General features: G+C 37.1%; 1 protein-coding gene across 3 annotated transcripts in view; it reads left to right on the forward strand.

Annotated features, from left to right (window-relative positions):
- Positions 1 to 21,687, forward strand: part of gak (cyclin G associated kinase) — a 116,934-nt gene that overhangs the window by 64,926 nt on the left and 30,321 nt on the right. For all 3 annotated transcript variants that reach the window (XM_087995243.1, XM_087995240.1, XM_087995241.1), the window contains exons 11-17: positions 946 to 1,063; positions 8,072 to 8,121; positions 9,106 to 9,254; positions 11,115 to 11,237; positions 13,389 to 13,522; positions 18,746 to 18,940; positions 19,720 to 19,837. In XM_087995243.1, coding sequence (XP_087851369.1) covers positions 946 to 1,063; positions 8,072 to 8,121; positions 9,106 to 9,254; positions 11,115 to 11,237; positions 13,389 to 13,522; positions 18,746 to 18,940; positions 19,720 to 19,837 — 887 coding nt within the window. The remainder of the gene's footprint in view (positions 1 to 945; positions 1,064 to 8,071; positions 8,122 to 9,105; positions 9,255 to 11,114; positions 11,238 to 13,388; positions 13,523 to 18,745; positions 18,941 to 19,719; positions 19,838 to 21,687) is intronic.

The following is a 21,687-nucleotide window of genomic DNA, read 5'->3' on the forward strand; positions in this document are numbered from 1 at the left end:
TAAACAGAACTAAAAAAGTATATTGGTTTGTAATTTGGTAGAATGCACTAGGCAAAAAATATGTGTTTTCTGGTTGTCATCAATTCAGTACGATATCAGTCTATGTCTGCCTGGAAAGAGATGCTCCATTTTGTGCCACTGTGATCATTGTTATGAGAGGAAGGCTCGACATTAAACATCTCTAATTTCATTCAAATCAATAAGAGCCTATTTAGATATTTCTGAAAATTTATAGTTGTTGTTTTGGAAGTGTTACATTGACAACATCTGGTATAGTGCATAGGCTGTGCACTTGTTAACCACTCTTTCAATTGGCTTGTAGAATGCAAGTCAAACAAGTGGTCTTTGTGATTTTCCTGATGGGATGTATAGCATAATTTCATTAAAGGCCAAGGGACTTAGAGCTGTTTTGGCCAATTCTTTTGTATAAAACTTGGATTGCTTGGCCCATGCCGATATAAAAATACAGTTTATTTCAGAGATTTTTAACTTGTGAAATAGATTGAGTTACAATTGGAAATGTTAGTCTTCCAGTACAGTTGTTGGATTAAAAAGTGTGGCGCTGGAAAAGCACAGCTGGTCAGGCAGCATCTGAGGAACAGGAGAGTTGATGTTTTGAGCATTAGCTCTTCAACAGGAATGTGAAGAGTTTATGCTCGAAATGTTGACTCTCCTGCTCTTCAGATGCTGCCTGACTGGCTGTGCTTTTCCAGCACCACACTTTGTGACTCTGATCTCCATCATGAGGCATCCTCACTTTCTCCCAGTTATTGGGTTAGTTGATTATACAAGTTGACAAATATTTGGAAACACTCCAAAAAAAGCTTCATTATATCAAGAATATGTGCTAAGTAGAAGGCAGTTTGTAGGCAATGAGCAAAAGTGCACTTGGCAATTGAAGAGTTATTGGTACCTAATGGATTATCTGTTTACCTTATTCCTTAGGTGTTGAAAATGATGTATCGCATCATGGAGGGTTGCTTGATATTCTCAAAGGAGGCACGGAGCGCTTCCTGACTAACATCAAAGATACATCCTCAAAGATGATCCAGTCAGTTGCCAAGTAAGTCAAAACGGTTGCTGAGCAGATGTCTTACTACATATTCCCTAGGATCATAGAGTCGCTACATTTCACTATGACTGTCAGACATTCACTGCTTTTCACTGCGACTGTTCCGCAGAGTTACAACATTTTACTGCAGCTATTCCACTGAATTACTGCATTTCATTTTGACCATTTCACAGAATCACTGCATTTTACTGCAGCTGTTCCACAAAGTCACCCCATTTCATTGTGGCTGTTTCCACAGATTAACTGCATTCAACGCAACTGTTCCATGGAATTGCTATTTCTCTACAACTGTTCTGTCGGGTCACTACATTTCAATGTGACTATTCCAGAGAGTCACCACATTTTACTGTGACAGTTGCATGGAGTCACTACAATTCACTGCAGCTATTCCATAGAGTAACTACTTTTTGCTGCTGATGTTCCACAGAGTCACTACTGATGGACGCAAATGCTCTGTTGGTAAATTCCCAGGGATTAAAATGATAGTGAAATTCTTAGAACAATTAAATAGACTATCCCAGTAATGTTCTACTAAATGTTTTTCACATTTCCCTTTCCTATTGTAAGAATGTGTTCTTAGTTATTGGCAACTTTGGTAAGTTACTGCAGAATGAATGTTACTTCTTGCTAATCTGTTACTCTAGATACCAACTGTCGAATTGAGTTTTGCCTATCTTTTCATGGGTTAAATTTATTTATTGAATGAATTTTATTCACAGATTATTCTAATTTCAGCTATCTTTCTTTTGCATTATAGATTCTGTTGCATTGTCATTGTGAAATCTTTATCATTAATCACCTGTAGAGATTTCACTCAATGGCTACAGATATATTAGTACCCTTTCAAAAAAGCCAATTGTTATCAACAGACTACAAGATTAAATAGGCAAACTCATAGCATCTAACAGACCCAATGTAAATATCTATAAATATATCTTGTAGAACGAAGATTTTTTTTTCAAGAAGCATTGTACTTTAGTTGATGTAGTACTTGATTTGTAGAAGGGCAGATGGATAATACAGTAATACATATTAGAATGGGTCAGATGCACATGGAGGGCATCGGAGGTTCTTTTTTCAAACTTTGGTTGCACAACTGGTCCTGCATAACTCAGGACTGATCATGTTGTGTAATATCTGCTCATTGATGGGTTTTGATTGTTCTTTTGGATCATGTTTTAAGGACTCAAATAAAAATGACAAGTAATTGCTTGGTAGTACAGAATATAAAAATTGTTGAAAAGAGACATGAAGTTAATGCTTTTTGTCTTGATTTTATTCAGACTGAAATTCAAGAGAAACAACTTTAGAAAGGAAACATTAATTTACTCATTATGAGAAGAGGGTTACGATTGGCTGGACTATCATTGGCATGGAGATCTGGCAGGAACTGCTGCCTCTCAGTCTTGGCTAACTGTTAAATTCAAATAGGCAAGTCAACTCTGATTGAAAGTTGCCATGGGGGTGGATCAAGGAATAGGTGATGCTAGCTGTTTCATGCTGACATTTTGCAGTTAACACACTAGTTATATTCTCAGTTAACAGGATCCTGCTTCAAGCCAAAATGATATTCTGCCAGTCACACAAGTGAATAATGAGGTGGTATGACTTTCAGTGTTAGTGTGATGTAAGTCATGCCTCCCAACAATGTCAGACACACCGCATCCCTTTGATTGTCTACAGAAGGCAGTGTATCGGTTGCCTATGCTTGTGAAACTCAGAACTTAGTGTCAATCATTTTGATGTGTTTCTGTTCTTGGGCATCATTTGCCGAATAATCCTGACTGTACTACGAATTGCACCAGAAACCAATTTGAAATTCAGTCTGCCTGGGAGCATTTTTATGTGCCAGAAGCTGCAGATGTTCTCATACAGTGCTCGGTTCTTGGTAGAAAAAAGAAATATGTCTACACATTGTGCCTTTTTCAATGAGGAAAATAAAAAATTACCCAAACCCTACTGCTATCCCTGGCAAAGCCTTGCCAACTCCGTCAACTTGTCTGGTTTGAAGGTAATCAGGTAATGCAATTGACAATGGACTGTTCCTGCCACATTTCCATGCTCAACCGTAGCTCAATCAGTCCGCATTCTGTCCTCATGCTGCATGTATTATTTCTTTTTGGAATTTAGTGTTGTAAAGGGCTTGAGAAAAGTTAGGAAGTAGTTATAGGATGTGACTAATAAGACTAGTCGAGTTCTATCCTTTATAATGAAAGAATTTGAAAGTAAAAGTAAGCATGTTATGCTTCAGTTATACAGCACATTAATGAGACCACATCTTGAATACTGTGGAGAGTTTTGGTTTGCTTATTTAAGAAAAGATATATATTTGTTAGATGTGGTTCCCAGGAGGTTTGCTAAATTGATAACTGGAATGACCAGGTTGTCTTGTGAGGAAAGACCTGGACAGACTTAGTTTGTTTTTACTGGCATTTAGAAGTGAGGGGTGACTTGACTAAATTATATAAGATCCTGAATAGTTTTGACATGTGGATGTGGCAATGATGTTTCCCCTTGAGGGTGAGTCCAGTAAAAATTGGCACAAATTTTACTTTAGAGGTTGCCACTTTAGAACAGAGATGAGATTTTTTTTATTCCAGAAAGTCAAGCAACTTTGAAATTCTCTGCCCCACAGGATGGTGGAATTAGGGTCATTGCATGTTTTTAAAGTGGAGAGAGGTAGATTTTGTTAGCCGATGGAATGAAAATATATCAGAGGTAGATAGAAATGTACAGTTTGAAATGCAGACAGATTAGCCATGACCTTATTCAGTGATGGAGCAGTGCAAGGGGCCAAATGGCTGACATCTGCTCATAGTTCGTTTGTTTGTAAAGTTGGTTTTCTTGCTATGAGTGTAAGATGAAAAGCCTTGGCATCATATCTTTTTTTTTAAGCAAATTAAGTGATAGAGCAGAGAAAATGATTTTATGTTTGATTTATTTGTATCTCACTAGCATTTAAATAATTGCTATATTTTTGATAAAATTCAGAGTAAAATGTAGTTTGAATTTAGCCTTTTGAAACAAGTGTAATCAAGTCAATTCATGCTGCACCATCTTGCCCAATTTCAAACTATGAAAGCAGAAATGTTTACAGCTACTTTGCTAAAGTATGTGGGTGGAGGCATGTGAAGACAGAACTGTGAAAATAAGTTAGAACTTTCTTTTTTCCACCTCCTCAATATTTTCTTTCTGCTTGACCTTTTTTATTCCCACCCATTAATATGTTAGTTATTATTGTTGTTCATAGTTAAGGCTAGTGTTCTGCTGATAAGTCAACAAACATGATAAAAAAAAATCTGAAAAGAATACTTGGTTTCTATTTGCTTTCCTCATTTGATGACAGTCCATTAGAGAGCCATGTTTGCCATCTCTAAAATTGGAGGTGTCAATCAAAATAACATAATTTATATTGTCCATACTAAATGCATTGTTCCAGTTGGCAGGACAATTAAGTTGATATTTGCATTTCTTTTCCTTTTGCTTGGATTGTATTTTGTTTTACATTTAGTTATTTTTATTTAGTTTATTGGTGAATATCATGCACTTTTTGTTTCTCATTGCGAATGTTGCTGCTTATTACTGTTGGTGTTTTGAGAATTCACTCAATTTTTTTCTTCCTTAACATCTCTGTGCCTCTGGTAGCAATCCCAGGTAAATATTTTAGTTCCTCTGTGTGCTGCTAAGCTATGATTTGTAATAACTGGATTTTGCACTCTTTTTGGTGTTAATGAACTGTTCTGCCTGAAATTGAAATCTCAAGAGATGTTTGCATGTGTCATGTTGTGAATGCCTACAATTTAAACTCTCTTCACTTAGATTTGTATATTAGAGATAAGTGACAGAAGCAAGAAATAGGCTGGTTTCACCAATTTGCAAATTGTAACTGACCTTGAATTCTTTATTGTGTTTATGAGTCGCTGATCTGTTTAAAAAGTTCTTAGTCAACAGTTTAAGTTGCCTTGATTGGGCATATACAGGTGTAGATTTATGAGAAAGATCCCACGTTTTTGCTTATTCTCCGTTTTGTAGTTTTGAATTTTTTTCCACTGTTATAGAGAATTTTGGATTGATGAATTGTGCAATTGTAATTTTGAGCGTCCATCATCAGTATCAGGCAGCTCTGATAAGTAATTCAAACAGAACAGTTTTGATATGAAATCAGGCTGATTGCACTAGTCAGTTTTGACAGTCTTTGCTGTTGCGAGAGTCAAATATTCTGATCTTCATTGTAAAATAATATTGAAGACTAGGAATAGTTTACAAGTTGCATAAAGTTTTTGACATTTTACAGCCACATTATTTAGAAGATTTAAAGTTCATGATTTTAAAAAAACATATCAATGCATTACCAAGACGTCTGCTTCTTTAATCTAGTTACTAGAGAGTCTAATTGTGTTACTGTGCCATTTTCTGTATATATTGTAGCAATTAAGTATAATTTTTATGAACTGTGCCAGGGTCTGTAAAATTTAAAATTGAGTTTAGTTCTATGTATCTGACGCTGTTATGGCTTGCATTTGCAGTTAATGTTGCCTGTTTTAAATACATAAAATGCAGTGTTAAAAATAGAACCCTGTAGGGTTGAGAAGCTTTGTGTTGTTCACCTTTTATGTATGCTGTGCCTTCACGTGTAATTAGCCTTTCAGAACTAATTATCTTGCATTTTTGACTGGTTTTGTTCAAGATCTGTTTTATCTTTGTTGACTTTTTAAGCATGATTTTGCACATTCTGGTAAGCTTTGAATCCAATGTGTTGGATTCAGCGTTTCTGTTTTATACTGAGCAACAATATCAAATACAGTGCCTTTTCGTGACTTTTTTTGGAGGATAAAAGTAAAAATGAATGGTTACCAAGCTGTGATTGTAGATTGGAGCTGATGAGTTTGCAACATCTTATAGTTTCTCATTCCCTTTCGAGACAGGAGATCAATGAGGTTCTCTTTTCAAAGAGATCTAACATAATTTTATACTGTCTTGACAGAAGCTGGTAGGTGAAATGAACTCTCAGTTTTGCTCAACTTGCAACTTCTATCATGATGTAGGATGCCATTAACTACACACAGATTGTTTTTTGGGTGCCACATGTCATATATGAGGGTGCGGTGCTGGAAAAGCACAGGTCAGGCAGCATCTGAGGAGCAGGAAAATCGACGTTTTGGGCCGGAGCCCTTCATTAGGAATGAGACTTCAATCATCATTCCTGATGAAGAGCTCTGGCCTGAAACGTCGATTTTCCTGTTCCTCAGATGCTGCCTGACCTGCTGTGCTTTTCCAGCACCATACTCTCAACTCTGATCTCCAGCATCTGCAGACCTCACTGTCTCTCACATGTCATATATGCTGTGTAATGGAACTAACGGGGATTTCACTCATTCACTTCAGCTGTTGTGTATCAATTGATCGTGAAATATGCAGCTCAATATCTTGGCAGCCGTCATGATGCTCTTATTCTGTGGAGGTCTGTTGTGCCAGATACAATTGAATGCCAACAGCAAACCAAATACTGGTTACGGGACGACATGGATTGCTCATGATTTTGAATGATACCTAATCTCCCCAACCCACTTCCCACTGGCAGAGCCACATCAACTGATCGACTGGTGTCCTTTGAACCACTCCCTTTTATTTGTCATTATGAAGGCTCATGAGCAGTTGCCTGGGTGGCAGTCTTCACACTTGAGCTTCTTAACATCATAACAGCTATTTCAAACATCATTTTTCAGTATGCAGAAGCAATGTGGAAATATAGGACATTCATAGATACAAAAATATCTCCCGTTCAACATTTTGGAGTTCATTGTCATCAAATAAATACATCATATACTGCTCCCACCCCCCCCCCACTCAAAGGATATGTGTTAAAAAATAATACTTTATAACCTGTTCCTTTAAAGTTATTTTGTCACTTATTACTAGTGACAACTGATATATTTTATTGAATGAACTGCTGAAAAATTGCAAGCTGGTTTAAATATTAGATGATGGCGCATCTGCTCCTCAAAGCTATCTCTTACCTTTGTTCTTCACTTGTGATACCCTTATCGATAAAAAAAAAAGTCTGTTGATCTCTGTCTCTAAAATTGCCCCTTGTTCCAGTATCCACAGTCTTGGTGAAGTGGAGTGGTGGTGGCTCAGTTTCATTATTATCTGTGACAGAGGGCCTGCCCTGAAAGGACATATTTCTGCCAGATGGCACTTGGAAAGTTGTGTGCAAACACTTATGGAATACTGCAGAGAGAACTCCTATTTAGGGTCAGTCTGAGGACCAGAATTACGTTTGACACGTATGACCTCGAAATTTTGTATTGGAAGCAAAGTTTAAGAGTGGCACAAAACTTAGAAATGTCGTAACCAATAAGCCGAATATTAACAGACACCAGGAAGATATAAACTGGCGAGTTGGATAGAACACAAGGCAACTAAATTTAATGCAGAGATGGATAAAGTCATACATTTTAGGAGTAAGAAGAAGAAAGGAGAATCTAAACTCTGTGGTGCATGTTTAAAAGAGTGCAGGAATGGAGAGCTGGAGGTTCGCACACATGAGCTAAGGTAGTTTGTCTAATAGTAGAGAGAATGGGTTTTTCAAAAATAGATATAGAATAGGTTCTGTCATAACTCAAATGAAAATTAGATGTATATTTGGTAAACATTAATTTGCAAGCATACCCTGTATTTATTGCTATCACGTGTTTTTATTTTGGCTTCTTGTCCAAGGGTATTTAGCTTCACGTTATTTGCCTGTAAAGATAGTGGTTGCAGATTGTCTAATAATTGTCAAAACTGAATTGGATATATACCTGAAAGGGAACGAGTAGTCGGGATATGAGGGGAAAGGGCAGGGAATGGGACTAGCTGGAAGATGCAGTGATTCAGTACAGACACGATGGGCTGATCTGCACCCTTGTGTGCAATTTCAACAGTTGAACTGTATCTCTTACTCTTCCCTACTGTGCAATCTATTCTTATTTGCTGTTTCTATGTTTTTTTGACTAGCTATGCTAAAGGAGATTTGGACATTTCATATATTACATCAAGAATAGCCGGTAAGTAAGAAAATCTTTCTGTTTCAGGATAAAGTTTGCATGCATATGAATAAGCCTGTCTGATAAAGGTCAATGAGCAGTACGTTACTTTTCTTCTAGAAGCCAGCTGAGAATCACTTGTTCATTCCTAGATTTTGTGGCGCAACTAACTGTATTATCTCATTTCACATTTTGTTAAACATTATAAATTTAAAAATGCAGAAGTGAACTTTAGAATTGTTGAAACAAAAGCAGAATTGCTGAAGAAACTCAGCAGGTCTGCTGGCATCAGTGGAGAGAAAACAGTCAATGTTTCGGGCATAGTGACCCTTCTTTTGAATGAGTTCTAGACCTGAAATGTTGACTCTTCTTTCTCTCTACAAAAGCTGCCAGGCTGGCTGAGTTTCTACAACAATTTTTGTTTCAAATTTCCAGCATATTTTTTTTGTTTAGAATTGTTGATCCTGTTTAGAATATTTTAAAACAAAATTTGATTGTCAAAGTTCCAGTGTCCATCACACTTTGACAAAATGTGGGAAATTGTTTAAAAAATAAAATACTTGTTGATTTTGCAATGTGCTGTTCTAATATTTCCAACTATGTTATATATTTTGTCTGGTTTACTTTGAAATCTTGAACGGACGATTCTTATTTCTCTGTTGCTTATGCAACATGTGACCACCTAGTAGGTCCAAAGGAAATTAGTGGGAAATGTTCTTGAAAATACACAATCATTTATAAATTATATGATTTACAGAAAACCACACTTAAAGGTTGATCAACAATAAGCAGGCTTGAATTAGCTCATTAAATGTTGAGCAATAATTACAGCATAGCATTCTAATTACAAATTTCACATGGATCTTTTCTACAGAGAATAATAAAACACCAGGGAGTACAGCCAGTAACCTAATTAAGGAGTTCTGATGTCATTTGAATTAATTGTAATTTGATATCATGCAGGTCTATGCTTAGAATTTGTACTGTATTATATTTTTCCCCCAGTTATGTCATTTCCAGCTGAAGGTGTTGAGTCTGCAATCAAAAACAACATTGAAGATGTTAGATTGTTTCTGGATTCCCGCCATCCAGGACATTATGCAGTATACAATCTATCACAACGAACCTACAGATCCTCCAAATTCCATAACAGAGTATGTTTTAACAAATCTAAAAAGTGAATTGAAATTAGCTGACTTCAATGCACTGTTTAACTTTGTATTCTTCAGTTTAAATTTTTTCCACAAAAACCTCCATTATTTTGACAGATTTGAATGATGATGTGTAATTAATGATTGTTTCTGTCATTTATATGTTATGTAACTCAGTTCAATGTGTTTGTATGTGTGGTATGACTGTAGCTATTCAGTTAAACTTTTTCTATAAATGAAAGGCCACTGATTAAAGTGGACAGCATTCAGTTGGACACCTTTGTATGTGGGAATTATTCAGCCAAATTGTTTTCAAACCTCCATTTACAGTAGTGCCTCTTTTTAAAGTGACCATGCTGGTAAAGACCTTAACACCATGCTGCATGTCATGTCTTGAGAAATGTTAGGAAAATCAAAACAGCATACTAGTTTATTGCATTGAATGAAAATACTTTAACATTATTTTAGATTTTGAATGAAATGTTATACCATTAAATTTCACATGTAGTTTGGGCAAGAATATGTCTAAAACTAGCGTTTTATACTTTTAATAAAGGCAAGGATGTGAAGATGGAGCTGGATAAGGGAAACTGGGAAAATAGGTTAAATGTTGGTTAGTGCAAACACAGTGACAGCCTTTTGAGATATTTCATAATGTTAAGCAAAGTTCTCGGCAGAGAATGCACAATCTGTAGCGAATTAAAAAAGTTAACAATAGTGTCAAATTGAAGAAAAGGGTGTATACTCTGTAGAGTTTTAGGGTAGGTCAGAAAGTTGTTCAGAATTCTAAAAAAGCGGCAAGAAATGGTGGAAAAAGCATCAAGGAAGAGGAAATCAGAGTACTAAGTCTTTCCTTTAAGTTGGGGAGAAAGTGAGGACTGCAGATGCTGGAGATCAGAGCTGAAAATGTGTTACTGGAAAAGCGCAGCAGGTCATTTTGTTTTAACATTCTTTTCACAGTCCCAGCTTACCTTTATTATTTCAGCTAGGAATGCACAGTGCTACACTTATTGTAAACCATTTCAAATTGTACATTAGATTTAGACAAAACCTATCTCAGATTTGAACATTGGTTCCTATGACAACCAATAATTTACTAAAAGTCATGTCACTTCACATTGTGAATTTCAAGAAGGTAGTGCAAACTTTAAGTGATGGGCAAGAGTTTGTGAAAAAAAACTTGGTAGTAGTCTAGAAACAGTTTCTTTAATTATTTAAAAAGAAAATGAGTAATCAAAGTGGGTGTTTATTCTCTAGAGAATGAATCTGAGGAATTAATAATGGAAAACAAGGAAATGGTGGAAACCTCAAGCAAGTGTATTCTCTGTAGGTGACTTCGAAGTTCTCCCAAAGATGCTTGAAAATCAAAAAGATGAAGTAGACAAAAGAAATTAACCCAATTAGAATTGCGTCGAAAGGTTTACTAAGAAAGCTTTGAGAAATAAATCATGCTGTGGGATATCCATCTGAAAGGGAAGATGGAGGTTTCAGTTTCATGTCTTATCTGAAAAGCAGCATTTCTGATAGTGCAGCACTTCCTCACCACTCCGCTGAAGTGTCAGCTGGAGTTTGTGATCATGATGCTGAAGTTAGATTGGGATTCTCAAACATTCTAACTATAAAGGCACATAAGTGCCTCTCCAAAGAAAAAGACTCCACTGGTTCAAACTTAAATGTACATCTTTTTGTGTAAATATGCTTGAACTTGATAATTAAATAAAATTAGCTTCATTAAATTAAGCTGATAAAAATATTTAGGATTCAATTTACATATTTATATTTAGTCATGAAGCTGTAATTTAGATTTTATTAAAATTCATGAATATTTCATAAAAACATTTGCTCTGTTTTTAATAAATGTAGGTTTCTGAATGTGGCTGGCCTGCACGTCGTGCCCCGAGTCTACAAAACCTGTACAATATTTGCAGGAATATGCACTTATGGCTGAAACAAGATCAGAAGAATATTTGTGTTGTTCATTGCCTTGTAAGTTGCGTACAAGTGTGTTTATGTGAGACATTAAAAGTCATTGTTGGAAAAGGGTAATTGTACAAATACTTATAAGATAGCTTAAAAAATTTTTTTTCATTTTGTTTAAACTTGTCGAGTAAGGCATTTCAACCTCAAAATAAGTTAAATCAAGAAGTAACTGTTCATATAGAGTGCTAGATATGGATCTCTACACAGTAGTGGAAGCAATAGCCCTGAAATAATGTAAGAAATAATTAAATGTGACAGTTGAAGAGTTGTAGCTTTTTTGCTGATTGTAAGAATTGAGATGAACTAATAAGTGTTCTGAAACGTAAGTAACTTTTGAAAATTACAATAATCCAATATAAATAATTTATTTCTAAGGAAGTGAAGGACAATTTATGTCATGTTTAATTTCTATATTGTTCCTTGTGCAGGAAGCCATCTCATACCTCAAAATACGCAAAGGAGAAAATAATTAGATTTTAAGCAGGAGGCAAGATAGGTGAGAGGAGAGGCAAAGGTTTAATTGATGTTTGCAGCTGTTTTAAAAGCAGGATAAAGGTCGATAACCCAGAAGGAATTCAAATAAAATTCAGCAGATAGATAATAGCAGAATAAGTGAACACAAACGGTGGAACACAGTGAATGAGCAGGCGTGAGAAGCTTAGAGTGAGAGGATTAAGAGTGCATATTTAATTCGTATGGCAAGAGAATATCACTAAGGTGAGGCAAGACAAGGATAGAAGCATATTTGAAAGTGAGAGCAAGAGCACAAATGCTACCTTTGCCTAGCTACTATCACTTCTGAAGAAGGGTCACTGGACTTGAAATGTTAACTCTGTTTTCTCTCCATAGATGCTGCCTGACTTGCTGAGTTTCTCCAGCAATTTCTTTTTTTGTTCAAGAAATTTGAAATCTGTTTGCTGGGGTTTTGAGTTGTAATGCTTGGAAAAGATCGAGTTGATGAGAGCGCAGAACTTTGTGAGAAATAAACCATAGTATTGGATTACATTCACACCTCTAGAGTACAGGGGCAGTGAACCTGACCAGAAGACTTCGAAAAGTTGGATGTTTAGGTGTTAAGGATATGGATTTGCTCTTGAAGGAGACAATGGCAATTGCTTTTGTGGCAGTGGAAGGGAAATAGTTTTAGTACAAAGTGGATATAAATAAGACAAATCTGGTTGATCGGTATGGTACGACTTTATGCTTTCTGACAAGTCTTTGGATGGTAGTTGTGAAGTTTGAGCAAGTCCTAGCTGTAAAAGTACTAACTATATGAATACTGCCAGTACTGACTAGGCAGATTTAATAGAGGAAATAAAATGGCTGAATTGGTGTTATTTTTATATTTACAAAACTTTGGTTTATAGAAACTGTTAGGTAATTGATATAATGTATTTAAATTAGGTTTTCTGAGACTTGGGATTGATATAATCTTTGATCAAAAGTGTGGCACTGGAAAAGCACAGAAGGTCAGGCAGCATCCAAGGAGTAGGAGAGTTGAGGTTTCGGACATAAGCCGTTTATCCCAGGTAGCACCACACTTTTTGACTCTGATCTCCAGCATCTGCAGTCCTCACTTTCTCATAGTTTTTGACTAATTGAAGTTTGGGCAATGTCAGAGCGGTTCTTTGTGAGCCACAGAGTTGTCCTTATTTAATACAAGGTTGACATGATCATGGTTGTGCTGTGATGTTATAATGTTTGCAGTCCTGAACTTGGAAATTTCAGGCATATTATTGGAATCTGGTAAAGGGAGCATCACACTGTTGCTTATGCTGACACGAGGTCACAAGAATGGGAAAGGCATTGTATCCTTCGATGAAATTGAAGGATTCTTCAAGGATTTAGTTAATAATAGAAGAGGGCAGTTACTGACAAAATAGATTGTCACCTGCAGTGCTGATTAGTTGATTTTCATTAGGTGCTGGGTATTGGCTTTGGCTGCAAGATTGAATACTTTGTGTGGTGGATGTATGAGAATCTGTCCATCTTCTGTTCGAGCTCCTTGAATTGCCCTTCAGATTGGGACGCAACGTGCAAACATTGATGGCTGTTCTAGTTCTGTTGCACCATTAATTTTATGCCTTAAATGATGAGTGTCTGATATTGGGCCAAACGTGCTCAGCTGTTGATTTTTATTCATATCTTTCACAATAGGATGGCCGAGCAGCATCTGCAGTAGTCGTCTGTTCTTTCCTGTGTTTTTGTCGGCTGTTCACCACTGCTGAAGCTGCAGTCTACATGTTCAGTATGAAGAGGTCACCACCTGGAATCTGGCCCTCTCATAAACGGTATGGTTTAGTTTTACTTTCATAATATAAAGCTTGCGCTGGAATTGTATTAAGTGTATCAAATATTGTTCATCAGAGCCATCCATTGGTTGTCCAGATCTTTCTTACAGTAGAGCCTAAGAGTACAAAATTGCAATTATGCTGTCTTATTAATTGGAGCACAAGTAATACATAAAATATTGAAATAAGAATAAGCCATTCGGTCCCTTGAGCCTGATTCACCATTTAATGACTCAATGACTGACTCCCAGTGTCAACTCCATATTCCCACCCAATAGTGATTTCCATTGATTTTAAGAGCACAAAACACTTAATAATGTCAAGTTGGAATGAATTTACTAATTGAGTACCCCTAATCTTCTGGAACAGAGAATATCAATGACTCTCAAACTTCTGAGTAAAGACATGACTTCTCGGTCCAAAATGGCTATTGTCCTAGATCCCCTGTGTTCAGAATGTCCAGGCAGGAGATCAGCCTGTAAATAACTGCATTGTCAAGTGTCTTCAAAATCTTAAATGTTTCAGTATGATCAGATCTCATTCTTCTAAACTTCAGAGAGTGTAGCCCTAATGTATTTACTCCACCTGCATAGGATAGTCCCCCATCGCAGGGGTCTGTTTAATGGATCTTTGTAGTAATGCCTTTAGGTCTAAATATACTGTTCTTTGGATAAAATTGCACACAGTACTCAAGGTTTGTTTTCATCAAAGCCCTAAATGATTCCCACAAGACTGAATTCAGATCCAACTGATGGGACTGTCGGATTGGTGGGATGAATGTTTGTTGGCTGTATGAGGAATGTCCAATTGGGAGAAAAATGGGAACTGATGCTGGCTGTGTAGCCATTATGTACCTGAATAGAACATAATCCCCACTTTCCATTACTGATATCCCTCACTAATTGAGGACAAAAATAAATATCAAGAGTGTACAAAAAAGAAGGCAAGAAATTGGATTTCCTTATTTTGTAGGCCTTAATAAAGTTTTAGTTGAACTCCCTATTTTGTTAACAAAGACTGGAATCCTCATAATCTGGCAGAATATTAATTACTGTCTTTCATTCGGGTCCTGATTTATTTAATCTTAGTTAGACCATCAAAGGGTAGATTGATTGTACTTTATCACAGAGCAGAAGACCATCACGTTTGTCAGGTTTTAAATGTCACCAGTTACAGGACTAGTGTCTGTTCACTGGACAGTGGAATAATATTAAACTGGGAGAAAATATCATATAAATGGTGGGACTTTTCATTGGTTTTTATTATGCTACAAGAAGTCAATGTGCATTGCTAGATTTTAACTATTCAACTTAACATATGTTTTTGATTTATTGGAATAATTCATGTAAATCCATGATAGAAATCTATCATAGAGTTCATAAATTAATTAGTTTACTAATGAATTCAATTTATGAATTGATTTTTAATTAAGACATCTATTTCAAGCCCTTATTTGAAAACTATTGCATATGTCCATTTTTTTGAAAAAGGGGCCATAGTTACGAATTATTGAACAAATGTACATTCATGCAAAATGGGCTTGATTTGTTTTGTTCAGTAGTGTAGCTTTTGATGAAGTGATTAAGTCCTCCTTGAGCATTTCCTGATATATTAAAATGTAGTTACAATTAAGGTTTGTTTCAATAATTGTAATAGTGGTCACCAAATTTGCAGCCCACAGACTAACTAATCCATTCTCCTCGTTCTTTGAAATGCAACTTATGGTCTTTCTTTCAAAGATCTAATGTATCACAGGGAAGTGACTTTCTTACTCATGTAAACTTACTACTAAGTTATTGACAGGACTTTTCAAAAGTAAAATAGGTTCAGCTACATGACAGTCAAGCTAATAAAATGGTTTGTTCGTAAATAGAATTATTCATGGAAACAGGTAGTGTGTGTACTATTGAAGGATCCAGTTCTAGAAGTCCATAAGCAGCTCATGATGGTGATAATTAAACTACTAAATCATACAGTAGCTCTGAATACTCCTTATAAAACCTTAAGACATGTGTTCTTCCAAGAACTAAGTGGACTCAGTGAAAAACTAATAAATTCTAGTGTGAATTATGCAATTATAATACAGTCGCTGGAGTTTAATTCAGCTAGTGCTGTTTGGCAACCGGATCAGAAATGACTTACAGTGGATGATCTTACATTATTTATGTTCTTGATTCCTGAACCTGTTTCTTTTGTGGTAATTTTCAACAGCCTGTCTTGATAATATTGTAGATCAAATATACTGTTCACAAAACAATTAACAAGAGTATAGCAACTTCAAAGGAAATTGCTCTCCCTCCTTGCTGTCTTCAGAGAATGGCAACACAAAGTCCTCCTCTGGTTATTAAGTACCACTCTCCACCCCCTTTTGTCAATTTCTTGCCCAAATTGCACCATGTACCTAAGGAATGCTAAGACGTTTCATTCCTTTTGTTGTTACTTTCCAATGGCTCGCTTATCGCAATACTTCACTGTCAACCACTTAGATACACACAGTTCCGGATTTCATTACTGTCTCAGCAGTGGTAAATGTTGTGTAACTTTCCTGGGTATTAAAACTTTTAAAACAACTGTACCGGTGGAATTAGCACTCTGTGGGAAGCTAGAGAAGTGATTGCTGGGCCTCTTGCTGAGATATTTGTATCATCGATAGTCACAGGTGAGGTGCCGGAAGACTGGAAGTTGGCAAACGTGGTGCTACTGTTTAAGAAGGGCGGTAAAGACAAGCCAGGGAACTATAGACCAGTGAGCCTGACCTCAGTGGTGGGCAAGTTGTTAGAGGGAATCCTGAGGGACAGGATGTACATGTATTTGGAAAGGCAAGGACTGATTAGGGATAGACAACATGGCTTTGTGCTTGGGAAATCATGTCTCACAAACTTGATTGAGTTTTTTTAAGAAGTAACAAAGAAGATTGCTGAGGGCAGAGCAGTAGATGTGATCTATATGGACTTCAGTAAGGCGCTCGACAAGGTTCCCCATGGGAGACTGATTAGCAAGCTTAGATCTCGGAATACAGGGAGAACTAGCCATTTGGATACAGAACTGGCTCAAAGACAGAAGGGTGGTGGTGGAGGGTTGTTTTTCAGACTGGAGGCCTGTGACCAGTGGAGTGCCACAAGGATTGGTGCTGGGTCCTCTACTTTTTGTCATTTACATAAATGATTTGGATGCGAGCATAAGAGATACAGTTAGTAAGTTTGTAGATGACACCAAAATTGGAGGTGTAGTGGACAGCGAAGAGGGTTACCTCAGATTACAACAGGATCTTGATCAGATGGGCCAATGGGCTGAGAAGTGGCAGATGGAGTTTAATTCAGATAAAGGCGAGGTGCTGCATTTTGGGAAGGCAAATCTTAGCAGGACTTATACACCTAATTGTAAGGTCCTAGGCAGTGTTGCTGAACAAAGAGACCTTGGAGTGCAGGTTCATAGCTCCTTGAAAGTGGAGTCGCAGGTAGATAGGATAGTGAAGAAGGCATTTGGTATGCTTTCCTTTATTGGTCAGAGTATTGAGAACAGGAGTTGGGAGGTCATGTTGCGGCTGTACAGGACATTGGTTAGGCCACTGTTGGAATATTGCGTGCAATTCCGGTCTCCTTCCTATCGGAAAGATGTTGTGAAACTTGAAAGGGTTCAGAAGAGATTTACAAGGCTGTTGCCAGGCTTGGAGGATTTGAGCTACAGGGAGAGGCTGAACAGGCTGGGGCTGTTTTCCCTGGAGCATCGGAGGCTGAGGGGTGACCTTATAGAGGTTTAAAAATTATGAGGGGCATGGATAGGATAAATAGACAAAGTTTTTTACCTGGGGTCGGGGAATCCAGAATTAAAGGGCATTGGTTTAGGTTAAGAAGGGAAAGATATAAAAGAGAACTAAGGGGCAACTTTTTCATGCAGAGGGTGGTACGTGTATGGAATGAGCTGCCGGAGGAAGTGGTGGATGCTGGTACAATTGCAACATTTAAGAGGCATTTGGATGGGTATATGAATAGGAAGGGTTTGGAGGGATATGGGCCGGGTGCTAGCAGGTGGGACTAGATTGGGTTGGGATATCTGGTCGGCATGGACGAGTTGGACCGAAGGGTCTGTTTCCATGCTGTACATCTCTATGACTCTAGTATGCCTGGGAAGCATCCTGTCAAAACATGGTTCCTGCCATAAAACAGGTAAAATATCAGAAATGAAAAAGTGTTCGCCAGAACAAAGAAAATCCTGTGCATAGGAATGAATGGAGATCATAAGAAAATAAATGTCATGACTGTGACTTGGATTGTCTAGTTGTAAGGGGCCGATGCAGCAATCTTAAGAAAAGCAAATATCCAAAGATGAGGAATTTTGTCAGAAGAGAGTTCTTGGAAAGGACCTATGAAACAGCTGAAGAGAGCAAAGAGGAAATTTTCAGGATGGTGGTGGAGATAAGATTGTTAGTGAGTATTATCAAAAAAAGCTACAAACTTGGATTGGACATTTTCTTCTGTTTTAGAATGAGGTAAAGAGGTGATGAAAAGAAAATGAGAATGATTTATTCTAAAAGGGTGAAAGAGAATGTTGATTTTAGACAACTTCCAAACCCTCCTGTTTTCAATTTCGAGCAGCTGAGGAGGAAAGCTTTCAGACTGGGTGTGGAGAACTCAGCAGGATTCCTGTGCTTGACACATAAACACAAAAACATGCTGAAAGCCATGAAGATCGAGTGGAAAATAAATGAGAGCAAAACACACATAACACAGTAAAGGTATATAAAAGCAGTGAGAAAAATATTCATAGACAATGAGAAAAGCACCAGTCATTGAAAGTTGGTGGCAGATATATACACAATGAGGAAGCAGGAAAGAATGAAGCGCAGAGGCAGACAGGAAATGAACTAATTTGTTTTTATTTATTTCTCCACGCACGATTGTACAGGATGCCTAATGTTGTTATTCTGTAAAGCATTGCTGACTTACTTCTAATACCTCTCTGACCATTAAACAAAAAAGGGACAGCTGTGAAATAATTAGAACAAAATTTTATTTTTGTTAATTGTGTTAATAATCATAATGGCTGAATATAGACATGGCTTTGATCAAGCATAGTAGAGGTGGAACTTCAAGATTGACTTGTCTGTGATTCTACTGCCAAAATGTATTATACTCAGTTCTATTAGTGCTGTGGATTAACAGAAGTGCTATATTTTATAACTACGCTACGAGATAATTTGTAACTTATTCTTTTTGTTTTTAGATATGTAGAATACATGTGTGACATGATGGCTGAGGAGCCTATAATCCCCCATAATAAAGCCATTGTGATCAAATCAATTATAATGACACCTGTTCCTTTATTTAATAAACAACGCAATGCTTGCCGCCCGTTCTGTGAGATATACGTGGGTGATGATCGAGTAATGACCACTTCTGAAGAATATGATAAATTGAGGTAACATTTTTTATATGTCTCGTCTGTAATTTATTGGCAGTTTATACAGTGCTGCTCATAATATTGAATTTAGTGGTTGAAAGGGAATATTTCAAGAAAAGGACTAAATTTCTGGATTTAGGTAAGGTTAACTTCAAAACAATGTGACAGTTTTTCCACAGTAAACTTTGAAAAAAAATTGGTGAATAATCTAACAGATGGTCAGTGGTAGATATTCAAAACATAATGTAAGGTACACAGCCAGTTTATGCACCTCAGGAACAAGAATTGTGCTCGTTAAACTTGTTAGTTTATCGACTTCATCTTCTGTTAACTACCCCTTTTCTCTACCATTCCTATTTATGAAGTACCCTGGAATTTAAGGTTAGATGTGAATTTGAGCTGTTACATTTAATCACTTTAAATCAGCATTGTAATAGTGTGATGGCAAAGTTAGTCTCTGTGTACATGGACAGAAGAGGGAAATGACTGATTCACATTCTTCAAGCCTGATACCCAAGCTCTCCTTTTGCAAGTGCCTATATGTTTGCTCCAGGGTCAGACAGGTTTAGGGCTTGACTCTATAACACTGTTAGAACAGTCCATCAATATTACATACCTTCGTGTCATTGTACATGACTTGACAATAGAGCAAATGGTAAATCAATGCCTTTTCTCCATTGAGTTTGTCAGACTGTTCCACATGAAAATTACTAATCTTAAATGATTTGTGATGTCAGGTTTTTTTTTTAAATGGAGTTGTATTGTGGGGAATATTACCTGGCATGTGTTTATTTCAGGGAATTTAAAATGGAAGATGGCAAGGCAATAATTCCACTGGGTTTAAATGTCCAAGGTGATGTCCTCATTGTGATCTTTCACGCAAGATCGACACTTGGAGGAAGACTGCAGGCAAAGGTACAGAAAAATTAGACAGTTCTTCTCGATTCAATTATTCTGTTTGTGGTAACAATGCTTGATAACTGAATAATATAAATTGCCATTTGCGCACATTTTGGACTCCCAGGCAACTCCGTCCAGAATTGATACCACTGTGCTGCCATCTCTGGTAGTTTAGTCCTACTGGTGGGACAGAACATACCCAATCATGATGATGCCTGGGATGTTGTAAAGTATGATCGTACATGTATGACTGTCAAACTGTTGGTTGTCTATGGGACACCCCTCCCAGTTTTGGCCTAAGTTGCCAAATGTTATTAATGAGGACTTCTCAGGGTATGCCATTGCCATTATTGGTGTCATTATTGTGTCAGTGTTGGGTGGTTCATCCAGTTTCTTTCCTTTTTGAATTTTCTGTAGCAGTTTCGTGCAACTGAGTGTCAATTTGAGGGCATTTAAGAGTCAGCGATATTATTGTGGTCCTGGAGTCACATGGAGGCTTGACCAAGTAATGACAGGGGTACCATGGTGGTTAACACTGCTGCCTCACGGCGCCGATGACCCTGGTTCATTTTAAGCCTTCAGAAACTATCTATGTGGAGTTTGCACATTCTCCCTGTGTCTGTGTGAGTTTCCTGCAGGTGCACCAGTTTTCTCCCACAGTGCAAAAATGTGCAGTTTAGGTGGATTACCCATGCTAAATTTGCCTATAGTATCTTGGGATGTGCAGGCTAGCTGGATTAGCCATGAAAAATGGAGGGTTACACGAACGGTATGGACTTAATGAGCAGAATGGCCTGCTTTCACACTGTAGGGATTCTATATTTTAAAAACAATGTTGCCAAAGGGAGGGAAGGTGAACCAGATGGATTTTTTTTGCCAATGAGAGGCTCATAGTTATCATTGCTGGGACTAGATCTTAATTCTACAGTTATTAATTACGTGAATTTCAATTCCCTCAGCCATTCTGCTGAGATTTAAACCTCTGTCCCCAGAGTATAAACCTGGGTTTTTGGATTGGCAGTCCAGTGACATCACTCTGCCACTGTCTCAGCTTAAAATTAAGGAAGTCTTGACAATGTACCGAGGAAATCATAGTCATTACAAATCATTATCAAAATCATTTAAAAATTATGATTAGACAAAATCAGCATGATAAAATTATGATTAGACAAAATCAGCATGATTTTATGTAAGGGAAATTGTGCTTGACAAGCTTATTCAGTCTTTTGTGATTATAGTTAGTGAAAAGAGCAATTAGAAGATGTGATATATTTAGATTTTGAAAAGGTGTTCATTAAAGTGTGACTCAAAGGGTTAAGAAGGTAGATAAAATCTTGTGGATTTGATTCTATATTAAACATGGAAGGAGAATTGGTAGTAAAATGTTATTACAAGTGGGATATCTAGGCCATGTTAGCAAGCTACAACTTGTGGAGTGCTGGAAAATTACTGCTAGGGCCTCAGCAATTGATTTTACTGACTTTGATGAAGAGGTAACGTGTGTTATTTCTCAGCGTGCTATCAAGTAAGGCGAAAATGCAAGCTGTGAGAAGGACACAAAGAAGTCACAACGTTACGTAGACTGGTTAAATGGAGTAGAATATGGATAAGTGTGACTTCGGTCATGGGGATAGAGAGACAGAATATATTTTAAAAGTATGAAACTTGTAAATGCTCATCATATGAATGTGCTGTACAAGAAATGTAAAGTTAGCTTGAATGCTCAGCAAACAATTCAAAAGGCAAGTGCCACATTGTTCTTTATTACAAGAGAATTAAAGTGCAGGATTAAGGGCACCTTGCCATATTGTGCATTGCTTTGGTGAGTTCAGACCTGGATTCCATTGTACAATATTTAAGTCAAG

Source organism: Chiloscyllium plagiosum, unplaced genomic scaffold (assembly GCF_037043375.1).
Source record: "Chiloscyllium plagiosum isolate Xiang-an unplaced genomic scaffold, Cpla_swu_hap1 HiC_scaffold_2, whole genome shotgun sequence".
NCBI classification, from domain to species: domain Eukaryota; kingdom Metazoa; phylum Chordata; class Chondrichthyes; order Orectolobiformes; family Hemiscylliidae; genus Chiloscyllium; species Chiloscyllium plagiosum.